This window comes from Rhinolophus ferrumequinum, chromosome X (genome assembly GCF_004115265.2).
Source record: "Rhinolophus ferrumequinum isolate MPI-CBG mRhiFer1 chromosome X, mRhiFer1_v1.p, whole genome shotgun sequence".
NCBI classification, from domain to species: domain Eukaryota; kingdom Metazoa; phylum Chordata; class Mammalia; order Chiroptera; family Rhinolophidae; genus Rhinolophus; species Rhinolophus ferrumequinum.
The window spans coordinates 116,374,414-116,387,947 of NC_046284.1; the positions used below are offsets into that span (position 1 = coordinate 116,374,414).

Below are 13,534 nucleotides of genomic sequence, written 5' to 3' on the forward strand. Positions count from 1 at the left end.
TATACACATTTTTTTGACATCCTCTGTTTTTATATAAATCTATCTATATATCTATTGAGATTTGTGAAAGACAAATACGAAAGAAAGCAAATAAAATAGAGACCGAGGGCAGGTACTTTGACTGTATTCTGCCAGGGTCGGGGCAAATGAAATAAATCAAGCTGTGATGCCCCATAAAGGGGTCCCACAGCAAAGAAAGAGTTTGCTTATGGAAGACGTGCATTCTCCTCTGAGAGAACATACATCGTGGCCGACCAGCTGAGTCATGTGGTGGGAGGGGGCTTTTCTTCTCCTCCACATCCCCTCCTCTGATGTCACGAATCTCTTCTTTCCTGGGAGAATTAATTAGCATTCATTGGATGCAGTTGGCAAGGAGAAAGAAGGGCGCCTGAGCGTGTGTAGGAGAGCAGGGAGGAAGGGGCCCAGTGGGGAGCGAGTCCTTCCCCCCTTGGAGCCGCATTGAGACACGAGGCACAATCGGGCACAGAATGGCTGTTTTATAACTGGGATCCTCAGTGACGTATGGCTGCCGGCTCCTTGGCAGCTGTCTTTATGGACCAGCAGGCAGAGGGAAATTGACGCTGACGAGACTTTTGCATCTTGGAAGGGACTGTAATCTACTGTAGTGAAGAACAGAACCTCTCAATCACGCGAGTGTAAATAAGAGACGGAGGGGAGTCCAAAGAAAAGGAAGAGGAGGGGAAAAAGTGTGTGTTCGGGGAGCAGGGAAAAGCATTTTTGGTGGATGGTATGAAGCCAACCATGGAAACTGCAGCCGAGGAAAATACTGAACAAAGCCAAGAGAGAAAAGGTACCCAGCGCTCTGACAATAGCCTGTTTAAAGCTTTTCACTGGGGGTGCTTAAAAAGGGGTAGCCCTGTTTTGTGTCTCTTGTAAAATAGCTCAGAAGTAATCCCTATGGCATGGTCTTGCTTTCAGGGTGGTTTTTTCCTCTAGGCTGATGGTAAATTCATAGAACAGCTTTTCTGCAATCCATTCCTGTTTCAAATCTTCCTACCGAACATGGTATATTTCATAGAAGGGTATCCACAGTTTGAGTAGCTGGATTGGGGGAAACTGTCTTTTTTAATTAATAGTATGTCATAACTTAGGTCTTGTGTTCTGCATGTTATATTCCAGGGACACGGGATGCATTGTTTTCTGCTCATGCCGAGAGGAACTGGAGGGCATGCATATTAAATATGCTTTGGTTCCGCTAATGCTGTACGGATTTGGCTATCCTCTCATTTTCTTATTGAATACGATTGTCATTTCTGTGTATCAGAACCTGACTATGACATGTGATACGCATTGAAGTTGGAGCTTGAGAGAGGGGATGTCAGCTCTGTCTCCTAGTGCTAATGGAAGAGGGGGTGTCTTCTGCTATTTATGATTGGAGATTTGGGGGAGGAAAATTGATAAACGTCCTGTTCCTTAAAGGGAATCTCAGAACATATCACGATTTTGTCATATGGAATGGTGTTTTTGGAGAAAGAAGTGTTCTGTGGTCAGAAAATGGCAGAAAATAGAAGCTAAAATTAATGTTTTCCTAGATAATGACTGATTTCAAGTTTGATACCCCATAGAATCAGCTCAGCCGCTGTTAGGTTAAACGGCATCTTGCTGTGTGGTAATTTATCTCCCTCGCCTGAAGTTAGACTGTCAGAAAGGCACAGGAATGTATTCTGTAACCGCAGTGCCTCTAATATCAAAAGCCATCGAGCTAAGGTTATTTTTTCTCATGGCCCTGGTGTCCACTGACAATCACTAAACAATAGTAATTCTCCAGCGTGGAAGTACTATGTTTTACTTACGAATATGTAGACTGAACTGCAAAAATGCTGATAGTCAACCATTTTGCAAGACAAAAATGGCAATTTCATGTTTTCAACTTAACAGCACACTGGGGTAGAGTCTGCTTAATTTTACATAGAATTTCTTCTCTACATAATACTTTAATAACAATTGTATCCTAAACAGAGCAATTTTGTTTTTAAAATTATTTTTTAAAGTATGAAAATATATGGAACGAAATTTGCCATCTGCACCATTTTTAAGTGTATAATTCAGTGGCATTAGTACAGTGCCCTTCAATTTTAAAATTGGTAGTTCAATCCTTGCATCAAACCTACCGCCTCTCATCAAAAAAAAACCCCAAAAAACCCCCAGCCCCCTCCCCCAAAAATCCCCCAACCCTGCCTTTTCTTGTGTGTATTCATTTTAAATTTACGTGAATGAGCAGATATGAAGCTGAGGAACTGAGATGAACGTTTAAAGCTTCATTTCCGTGATGATCAGAGATGAAGTTTGGGGCTATAATATGTCAATAGCATTGTTGCGAGGAAGCCCATCCCAGTTGATAGCAGTTTTTCCCCTAAAATAGATGACTTTGTTTAGCACACACTTTTTATTAATACTGTGTTTGCCAAGGGCAGATAAAACCACTGTGGTCTTGACTCTCTTTCTACCATGTGAGGCTACAGCTAGAAGTCACCTTCTGCAAGTCAGGGAGAAGGTTCTCATCAAGAACTCAGTCTACGGGCACCTTGAGCTTGGACTTCCCAGCCTCCCAAACGAACAAAAAAACCCCTTTGGTCCACAAAAACATACCTTTCGTTATTCTCTCCAAAAGCGAGCAAGGGGTATAGAACCAATATAAACTCCTTCCTGCACAGTTGTGTATCTCATCATCATTTAGCTTTTTGGACCACTATTGTTTTATGTCAATTGAATATTATTTAATACCAAATCTATAGGCTGCCACTACGTGCATTGACCATCTGTGTATGAAAACTTGTTAGCTATGGTTTTAGAGACAAAGTTAGAAGCAAAAGATAATTCCTAGAGGAACTTTCCAAATTATCAGAATTGGCAAATGCTAGCTATTTGTTAAGGAATTCAAAAAGGCCAAGTTAACGCAAGCATTGGTCACATATGTCTAACATGCTTGAGTGAAAATATGTGCCCGGGAACGCATTTTTACTGCAGCCACAAGGGTGATTGCTGCGTGATGCACCCATCATAACTGTTGGTGTGGAAGGTGTTTTTTCAACTAATCTTCATGTAGACGAACAAGTTCCTAACTGCACAAGTCAAAACTCACACAGGTGTCATCTTTGTAATGTCCCCAGTTTGCTCTCCCGTTGTCATTCAAGACACACATAATAGGTATAAAACGATAATCACATATGTTTGTGCATGATGCTTGTCACTCCAGCATTTCTTCAGATTTCAGTTTCAATTTATGAAATAAATGTTTACGTCATTGACATGAACTTTTAAAAATTTGACATAGAGAATGCATTATATAATTCTTGAGCTGGTGGATCTGTTCTTTCTTTTTTTTTTTTAAGCCTTTCAGCAAGGGATTTAATTTACCAGATTTAATCCTATATATTTTGTGGCTTCCCACAGTTTTTAATGCACATATATTCCCCCCTCCGTTCCTTCCTTCGTTTACTTAGCACTAGGGGCAATATGTGTCTCTTAATTTGGGGTATTATTGCCCAGTGGCTAATACTCAGTAGCTTCTGAATTAATAGCTTTGGAGAATTACTACAGTGTTTATTAAGCTATAAATTAAATTTAGCTTTATAAATTGGCCTCAACTTTTCTAGTTGGTGTCACTTACTGGGAGTTTAGGCAGGACAAAGAGAGAGGTTTCTTTAAACTAAATCTGAATGACTTTATTCCTATTTTAAATAAAAATAATCCAAGTCCTGAAAGGAAGGAAGGAAGGAAGGAAGGAAGGAAGGAAGGAAAGAAGGAAGAAAGGAAGGCAAAGAAAAAATAAAAGAAAGAAAGAAAATGTGTTTTTGAAAGCCTCATAGCTTTTGTCATAGAACACTGCTGGATGATCAAAATTCACAAAAAGTATTTAGTAGTTGTTCAGGAATTTTTAAGAAAAGCAAGCAGGTTTTTGCACATGGGTATGCCAAATTATTACAAATGACAGTTTTAAAATTGGAAGCATTAAATTAAATCAAAATGTGAGGATTGAGTAAGCAGATTCACTGAAATGGAATAAGTGGAGGAAATGAGTAAGACAGAATCAAAGGAAATAGATCATGAGACTCAATAATAAAGAATGGAGAGTTAGATTTCTGTTTATTTCTGTGGAGTATTACTTAATGTCAAATTCATTTGTGAAAACCAATGCATCTGGAATTGCTAGGAGTGTGGAATCACAGGGTAGAAAAACAATTGAATCAATTGCTCTATTGCATGAAGAAAATTCTAAGTATCTGTGATGAAAATTATTTTTATTATATGTCGGAAATTGGAATCTACTGAAGCAATTATAGTCAGTCTGGTTAAGCTCTTATGAATCATTACTGAAATAAATTCCAGAATTCCAGGCATCAAATTAAATTCCTAACCATATAGGAAGAAAAATGTAGTAAATCGGGCATAAAGTGTAATTTAAAATAAATTACAGGACATAGTCAAAGAAATGAATTCAAATTGTTGACCTGATTTAAAAATTAACACATCCATTTAAATCTTTTTAATCAAGTAGATATAATTTCTTATGTGGTTAGGGTTTTTTGTTTGTTTCAGCAAAATGTGTGCGCTTTTGGCCCTCTCTTCTTTTTAGTTTCGGAAGAAAAGCATTCCTCTAGAATATATGACCTGTGTGTTAAAAATCCAGAGCCACACATTTAACATGTTACACTGTTCCCTGTGATCTATGAATTATTTTATTTTTATTGACGTTCTCTAACTTGATTATATGAGTATGGTACAGAGAATGTTTTAGATGCAGTTTTTCCCTATAAGAATCTGCCAAGGGGGACATTTGAAGAGAGGGTGTCTGGGGAATAGGCTGTGGAGAAAAGCGTGGCCAGCCAGATGGTGCTGGACATATGTGGAAGATAAGATACAGCTTGCTTTTATTTTATTTTAGTTTTTTAGAAAACTTAAGTGTGGAGAAGATCTCCATGAGCCATTTGGTGCATCTCCTACTTTTATATTATCGTTTCCATTAGTATACTTTTCAAGACTTGGTCTCTCTATTTCATTAGACAAAGAATTCTGACCCAGTTCTGGAAATTTAGATTTGCCTTCCTTGAAATTGAGTGGAAATCTTGAATTCAGATTGTAACATTAAAAATTGCATTTTTCTGTGATTTGGAAGTAGAGGTCAATTTAGAGTAAATAATCTTAACCACGTGATTTATTTAGCCTTATATATATGAGAACATGTGAAATAGCCAGCTGTCCCCATGATATATAACTTCCCCTCACTGGGACTGGTGATGAATTGGATTATTCCAAAGACACTTTGTGGCTTTTTCCTCCTTGAGACCAAATGTACATCCACATTGAGATGGTCGGCCAGGAATAGGGATGGCTATGGAACAGAGGAAGAAGGTGACACATAGTGGCTTTCAAGAGTGGAAGGCTACAGTCCCAGTTCACAAATGTACCTGGTTCATTCATTTCTTTATTTATTCATTTAATAATATGAAGTTCTTCTTTGAACTGTCATCCTTCTGTCTTCTCAGCTCACGTCATAAGAGTAGAAGGGTGCTAAATCATTTTGGGGACTATTATGTGTAGTATAATCTTGGTTTTAACCACAGTTTTGCTGACTGGTAGCAGATTAAATAGCAGACAACAATGCCAGGGAGAATTCTGATCCTTAGCCAGTCTGGTGATATTTCTCTTCAGAGAAATCAAAGAACATGTAATGAGAGAAAATAATTTCCTATTTTGTAAGCTGATTTGATTAATTGCATTAACTTCTTTATATATATTCCAGCCTTACTAGCTATATATTCAAATCAAGGACCAGCACACTTCATCTGTAAAAGGCCAGGGAGTAAATATTTTAGGCTTTGTGAGCCATACGGTCTCTGGTGTAACTATAAATCTACCATTGTAACATGAAATAGCCATAGATAGTATATAAACAAATGGGTGTGGCTGTGTTCTAATAAAGCTTTATGTACAAAAACAGGTGGTCATTAGCTGACCCCTGCTATATTCTATAGTGTTGTTATAGCTTTCCTTTCATATTTTAGATAATAGCTAAAAATGAAGGATGATACTTATAGCTTCCAAAGACCTTGCCCAGTGAATATGGTCTTTCTAGGAAACTCAGTCTTTGTCACTCAGTTGCTTCCAGTGATAATTTCCTACATGCTAGAAAGTACAGCAGTCTGGAGTTCAGTTCTTCAGCCTTGTCACTAAATCACATTATCTAAGTAAATGAAAAAAAGAAGTGTAGAAGGCATTGTTTTGTTTTCCTTTCCTTCATTTCCCATTGTTTGTTTCATACCCACCTTTGGTGATGAGCAAACACAGTTGTGTTTGTGGCCATCAGCCACCACTGCTCACCTGTACCCCAAACATAAATAGTATCTCAGCTGTCACAGTCTTTTGTGCTTCTTCGAGAATATAGCTTGGTCTCCTGCCCATCTCTCTCTTCTCTCTCAGGAGAACGTTTGCAGTCTTCCCTCTGTAAGGCAGGGTCTTCCTGGCTGTACACATTTTCCCATTTCTTGCCAGTTACCCAGAATTGACATATTATTAATATATCTCTCAAGCTGAGGCTTCTCCTTGCAATCATCTGACTCCCTTCTAAGTGTTGAGACCCTGTTTTTTTAAAGAAAATATATACTGTGTTCTTTGAAATTTTATAAATAATTTTATATTTAATGTCTTTATTTAAGTCTGGCTCAAAAACAAAATATATTTTTTTTTTCATATCTAAAGATTTACTGTTGTAAAAAGACCTTCCCAGAAGTATTGAAAACTTCCACCCACTTACCGATTGATCCCATCTCCATGTCTGCTGGAGTAGTGGTATTTTTATGCTGAATTAAGCATCTCAGGCATGGCTGCCATGTTGTTCTCAAAAAAACACATTAGTGGAGGGCAGTCCATGATTTTCGTTGTCATTGCCTAGCAGCCTGTGCCTGATTGCCTGAATGCCTGGAGACTTCCCTTCCCTGTAAGGAGGGCAGAGAAGGGATGTATCCTATGCTGAAATTCCCTGAATTGTATCGCCTGACCTGGGTAAGGTCAGTGTCACTGGGGGACCTTGGAGGCCCATTTCTTGGTCCACAGAGTCCCAGAGTGCTCCTTTGCATTCAACCAAATATTTATTTAGCAGACCATTATTGGGAACCTGCTGTTTGTTGGGCATGGAGAGACAAATTTTTTTAAAGGAGGATGAAATGTTTCAGATCAAAGGTGATTGAGCTACGTGCAGTACCTCTTGAGGTCGATATGGAAGGCTCCCTGCCACTTTGCAAAGAGGAAATCAGATCATACCATGAAGCAAGTTGACCTTCTTCTGGTTCTTTCCACCAGTCCCACTGGGGTTTTGTTTTTGTTTTTCTTTCCTTCAGAAAATTTAGTACAAACCATGTCTGAAAGAGAATCTCCTGAACAGCAAAGCAAAAAACCTAAATCCAGGGAAGGTTAAGAGTTAAGAAGTTTTAAGAACCCTGAAACATTCTTTAGCTTGAGACCTGAAACATTTCTTTAGGAGGCACAGAAGCGCAGCTTACCTCCCAATGAACTTCAGAAAAACTCTTGTTGAGCTAGCCACTGCTTCAGCAAAAGAGTAGAAAATGGCAGCAGATGCACCGGCCTCAGTAGGATGATACGGTGGTTTCCAAAACGTGCCCTGGGAAGTCAGTGGGAAGACAGGAGTTTCATCCAAGAGTCAGCAGACCATGGGCTTCTTTGTCAGATTTCAAGGCAGGAACTGGGTACTGTTACGGAGAGGGAGCCTGTAATCACCTTTGCTTGTGCAGCTGCTCCATCCTGGCCACACGATCGTGGGCAAGTGACTTACCTTCTCATTGCCCTCGGTTTCTTCATTTGTAAAGATGGACTCATAATAGTACCTATTTCGTAGGGTGGTTGTGACAAATGAGGCAATGGGTGCAAGGTGCTTTGCCTGATGACTCCTGGCATGTCATAAGCATTCCAACTTATCGCTATCATTATCATCAACAACAAAAAAACAGCAGCAAAAAGAGTTTCCATGTGCAGTTTTGATTGTCCTAGCATCTTTTTTTTTCTTTTCAATTCTTTAAGAGTCTTTAAAAAGACATTTTACTTGAACTTGAAACCAAAAAGAGTTTTCTCTAAAGCACTACCTAGAAAAGTATGTTTCCACTTTGTAATCGGAAATACCTGGAGAGTGTTCAGAGATCGCAGAGTGGAGTTGGGATTCTGAAAAGGCTTTGTGAGGTTTTAAGCGGACCTCGTCAAGGCATGTGCTGTGTTACCTCGCAATGTGATTGTCTCCTCGCTCTTTATCCTCAGTGATACGAGCACCAAATGGAGCATTGTAACCTGATCTTCTGATGGGATAATTACCCATGTCAATGCTGGAATCACTTTTTTTATCCTGAAATATTTGTGGCACCCCAGAGGATAAAACCCCTTATTAGGTTTTATGGGATTCTCAGACATAAACTGGCATAGTGACCTTATGGTCTCTTAGGGATTTCAAGATTGTAATTCAACTAATAGTTAGCAGCAGCCTACTCTGTGTCAGGCAAATTAGTAGATGCTTTTCTCTCCAATCCCCTAAGAAGTAGGAAATATAGTCATATGATCATGTAGGAACCTGAGTCCCCAGGAGGCCACTTGTCACCTTATGTGTGAGAAGCAGTGGTTCAAGCCCATGACCAGCAGCCCTTGGTCTATAAGACACTGGAAGATCATGGGATCAGGATTCAATCCAGAACATTCTAGACTGAAGTACTGAGTTTAAGGTGAGGTGACAGAGAATAAGTGCTGCCGATGTCAGTGGGAAGACAGGAGTTTCATCCAAGAGTCAGCAGACCATGGGCTTCTTTGTCAGATTTCAAGGCAGGAACTGGGTACTGTTACGGAGAGGGAGCCTGTAATCACCTTTGCTTGTGCAGCTGCAATAATTCGAGCACTCTGTGGGTCTGCGAGAGAAATTCACAGGACAATACTATTGTGAGAAGCCAGATTTTAACTATAAATAGTGTCTGCCCATCATGGGGGATGGGGGTAATGGATAAAAAAAGCAAAGAAAAAAATAAGCAAAGAAAAGACAGTTTGGGTGATTTTTGTAAACTTACATTCAAAAATGGAAGAGGAGATTCCCAACAGTCTCAATTTATCGTGCTGAGTTGATAAGATGGTACTGAAAGATTGCATTTCACTCACATATTTTTAAACTCCCCCTTTCCTTTAACTATATGGTAAAAGAATAACTAAAAATGCTGATATAGAATCTTTGCTGGAGATAGAGACACTGACTCTTTGCCACCTGAAATTGGCAGTGAACAGCAGAGCTGAAATGGAAATTGGCAGGTACCACTGGATGTACCCAGGCTCAAAGAACCACCAGTACCATCCCGTGCCAACCCAGGGGGACAGGGCTAGCCCCTTGAGCAGTCCAGGTAAATACAGCCTTGGGGTGAATTCTAATAGCAAGTCAACTGTTGTCGTTAATATTATTTGCAATGGTTCTTTCAGATTGGTGATATTTTGTGTTTTGCTTGATGCATTCATTGATTTGTTCATAGGGGTGTGGGTGGAATTGGCCCTTTAAACATTTTGTAATCATCTTTTTTTCTCTCCTCCTCCATTCCACCCCATCTTTCGCCTCTTTCTTCTCCCTCCTTCCCCTTTTCTCATCCTTACGTCTTTATCTGAAAGGGAGCAGTGTACAATGAGATACACCTTTGGGTTAACCACAGAATTTCCAATGTCTGAACCAATAATGGGAGGGGCTTCACCCATGCCCATCTTGGGATCAAGAAAACTAGGCCAGGACACTTGAGGAGCCTTGGCTCCAAGAGGACTGTGAGTGTCCCCAAATGTCTTCCCGGCCCCATTGCTTTGCACCACACTGATTTAACATTAGTCATTCCTTTTGAGAGGGGAAAATCAAAGCCCATGAAATGAGGATTGGAAAACTGTGCACTCGATCCCATCAGGTAGGTCCATTGGTTTTGGTTTCTGGTTTCCGTGCTCACGAGAAACACTGGTCTCTCAGAACTGCTAGGTGCTGGGCCTGGGTGAAATGTGTCAGTTGATGTGGGGACCCAGAGGGGGAGAAGACTGAGCAATATGAACAGCCACCCGCCGCATTCCCATAGTCTACACTGGTCTTAATACTCAGCTCAGTTAGCTAAAATTCAGCAATCTCGAGTTACTTAAAATGTGAATGTAAAGGGGTGGTAGTGGGTACTACAAATAAACACAATAGGTTTAAAGTATTGCTATAATTTCGCATGAACCCATAGCATCATTTTCCCCAAATAGTTGCTTACTATTTTTTAGGAATACTTCAGAAATGACAGTATAGAACCTAAAATTCTGTAAAGAGCAATCCTGAGGTACAATGTATGACATCTATTGAATTACAAAGTCACAACACCTGTAACTTAATAAAACTTTTAATTTTTCTTTGAAATCCTAAATTGTGGCTTCAACTTAATTAATATGAAATCTGACTTTAGATTTAGTCATATATCTTGAGTTATGCATTACTTCATTTGACGTAGGGCTATTAGACACCAGCTCTGTGTACGCCTGAACAGTGCTGGTTAGAAAAGATGAGCAAGAAGGGACATCAGACATATGTTCTCATAGATCCTTTAAAGAATGGAGCGTTTTGAAATCGTGGTTTAAAAAGCAACAGCATTGCCACTAGACATGACGTATCTATGCAAAGGAATACTCTTCAGCAATAAAAAGGAATGAAGTGCTGATACATGCTACAGCGTGGATGAATCTCAAAAACGTTATGGTGAGTGAAAGAAGCCAGACACAAGAAACCAAATATTGTGCGATTCTATTTATATGAAACTTTCAGAACTGACAAATCCATAGAGACAGAAAGTGGATTAGTGTTTGCCAGGGGCTGGGAGTAGAGGGGGAGTGGGGAGTGACTGCTAATGGGTACAAGTGATCTTTTTTGAAGTGATGGAAATGTTTTAAAATTAGATTGTGGTGATGGTTACAAACTCTGTAAATTTACTCAAAACTATTGAATTGTACAGTTAAAACAGGTGAATTTTATACATAAACTTTGTCTCATTAAAGCTATTTTTAAAAGCCCCCTCCCCAAAAAGCACCATTAGATGTGCACAGTTCAATGGCTCACAATGAGAGAGAGAATGGTATATGCTAACATGACAAGACAAGAAGGTCCCCAAGCCATCAGAAACTACTGCTTGAGAGAGAATGGCTTCATTTTAAGAATGTGTTAGAAGACACCAGGCTAGTTGGAAATCGAGAAAACCACTGTCTTTCCTGGATTGTGTGGCAAAAAGTAAACATCAGTATCTTATTAGGGGAAAGCCCTCTAGCAATTACTCTTTCTTTTTTTTTTTAAAGCAGTTACTATTCTCTCTGATGAAAATTAGCATAATTTTTTTAAAAAGTTTTTATTGGGGGATGTTGGGGAACAGTGTATTTTTCCAGGACCCATCAGCTCCAAGTCAGGTAGTTGTTACAATCTAGTTGTGGAGGGCGCAGCTCACAGTGGTCCATGTGGGACTCGAGCCTGCAACCTTGGTGTTATGAGCACCGCGCTCTAACCAACTGAGCCAACCGGCTGCCCCTCTAGCAATTACTCTTGATGAGTTTTGTCCACTGGTTCACTGGTTGAGCAGTTCCCTATAAGAGCGTTGGAAAAATACTTACATGCTTTTTTGACTTTACAACCGAACACTGGAATACGGGCATTCTAAGCAGCAGTGGCAGCTGAAAAGAAAACTACAAGGTTCCAGTTACTTTTCTGAAATCTTTGGGGCCAGATTTGTTTCGAAATTCAGAGGAGTTTGGGCTTTTGAAAAGGAACATGGCGCAGACAGCATGTCGTCGCCAGCAAGGTCTGGGTGCTCCCACAAATGCGATGCATTAATCTTTGTGGAGAGCCCAAGGTGGGGAAATGAAACCTATAAACAGCCTCTTGTCCATCAGGTCGGGCTTTGGCACCAAAGTTCAGATCAGAGCAGGTTTTGCTGCCAGATGAGCTAGACCGATAAATAAATAAATAATCCTTCGTTTTTAGAGTTTGGGGAATTCTGGAATGGTATGATGAGAAATTGTAGAACTCTAATAGTATCAGGTTGCTGGTGACATTTCATGTGAGAATTTCATGAAAGAGCAAGGGGAGAAACAAAATCACTGAGAACTTGATTTATAGAATCTTTCCCAGATCCTGGAACGGTCTCTACCCACACATAGTTTATCACTTTTTCAGTGCAGTGACTGAAATCACTGGAGAAAATATGCCTGTGTGGCACATACATTGGGGCCACGTGTGTCGGGAGCCAGCCACAGAGACCCTGCATGTAGAATAGTATAAAGAATGCAGTGCCGGCCCCAGAGTGAGGAGACTGAACCCAGCCATGTTGTCACCTTCCTAGTTGCTTGGAGATTTTGTTGGCTTCTAAATCAATGCAGTTGCCATTCTGTACTTAAATCCCAAACCAGATGGTATGAGGAAAAAAATAGAGAATTCCATATGGCTCTTGTGTCTTTTTTTTTTTTTTTTTTTTTTTTTTTTTGCAGAGTTCTCAGTTTCTTTCTAGTGGGGGGGAGGAGGCGTTGCATGAAGGCTGACCAGATCTTTGCACAGGAGAATGCCTCTCCCGCTGTGCAGTTATTATATATAGTAGAGACCACCTCTCGCCAGCCCCCCAACTTCCTTATTCCCCACTGGAAAAGTCCAGTGGTTCAGTTTCCTTTGCCTTGATCTTTTCATGTTTTACTTTTTTGGTGTAACTTCCCAGTACAATTACATTTTTAGGACTTGGATAGTTAATCCTTCACCATCTGTTGCTTTTTTCTTATTTTTTCAGTGTTTAACTTCTTCAGCCAGGTAATACCCACGTCTTCTCTAGGCCTACAGGAAATCAAAGGATGGGTGGCCACATGGGCAACCCCGTGTGATGCTGCCTTAGGGGCCTGGGCCTGAGATGGTGGCAGTAGTGACAGAAGGAATAGTTAATGCTGCACCTGCGTTCAATGGACTATTGTACTTAATGCGTAGGGATACTTCGGGTTTCTGGAGATCGTGTTACACAGGCATAAGAGTATAGTCTAAGAATCTCGATCCTCTATTCTAAATGGTCTGTGGACCAGCAGAATTGGCATAACCTGCAAGCTTATTACAAATGCAGAGTCTCAGGCCCTACCCCAGACCTCCTGAATCAGAATCTGCTTTTTAACAAGATTTCCAGATGGTTCCTATGCACATTAAAGTTTGAGAAGAGACAAGACAGGAAGAAATTGAAGTGAATTTACCCTCGAGATCTAGACATTTTTATTTTGGGGGAAAACAGAATTGCTTAAGGTATTCGTTCTGCTTTCCCTCTCTTTGTGGAGAGGCATGCATCAAATTGACAGTCATTAATGCCCTGAGTCCTGCTTAGTTTGAAGGACGGTGACTTTTGCTTCTCTTGCCTACTTGTCTGAAATCATGTCTCTTCTTATTCCTTTGTTTAAAATCTTGGTGAAGGACAGTGGGGAGGGGCAGGGAAAGTGGGAAAGGTTTGTTTGCTTGTGGCAAAGGGAG

The 13,534-nt window shown here is 40.1% G+C and overlaps 1 protein-coding gene across 3 annotated transcripts in view; it reads left to right on the plus strand.

The window, feature by feature from the left end:
• The first annotated feature begins 379 nt into the window (after positions 1-379).
• The window catches only part of GPM6B (glycoprotein M6B), a 43,712-nt gene continuing 30,557 nt past the window's right edge, over positions 380-13,534 (plus strand). For 2 of the 3 annotated variants that reach the window (XM_033109289.1, XM_033109297.1), the window contains exons 1-2: positions 380-811; positions 9,282-9,401. In XM_033109289.1, the coding sequence (XP_032965180.1) occupies positions 751-811; positions 9,282-9,401 (181 nt within the window). In that variant the 5' untranslated portion in view covers positions 380-750. The remainder of the gene's footprint in view (positions 812-9,281; positions 9,402-13,534) is intronic. The other variant, XM_033109306.1, reaches the window with a different exon arrangement.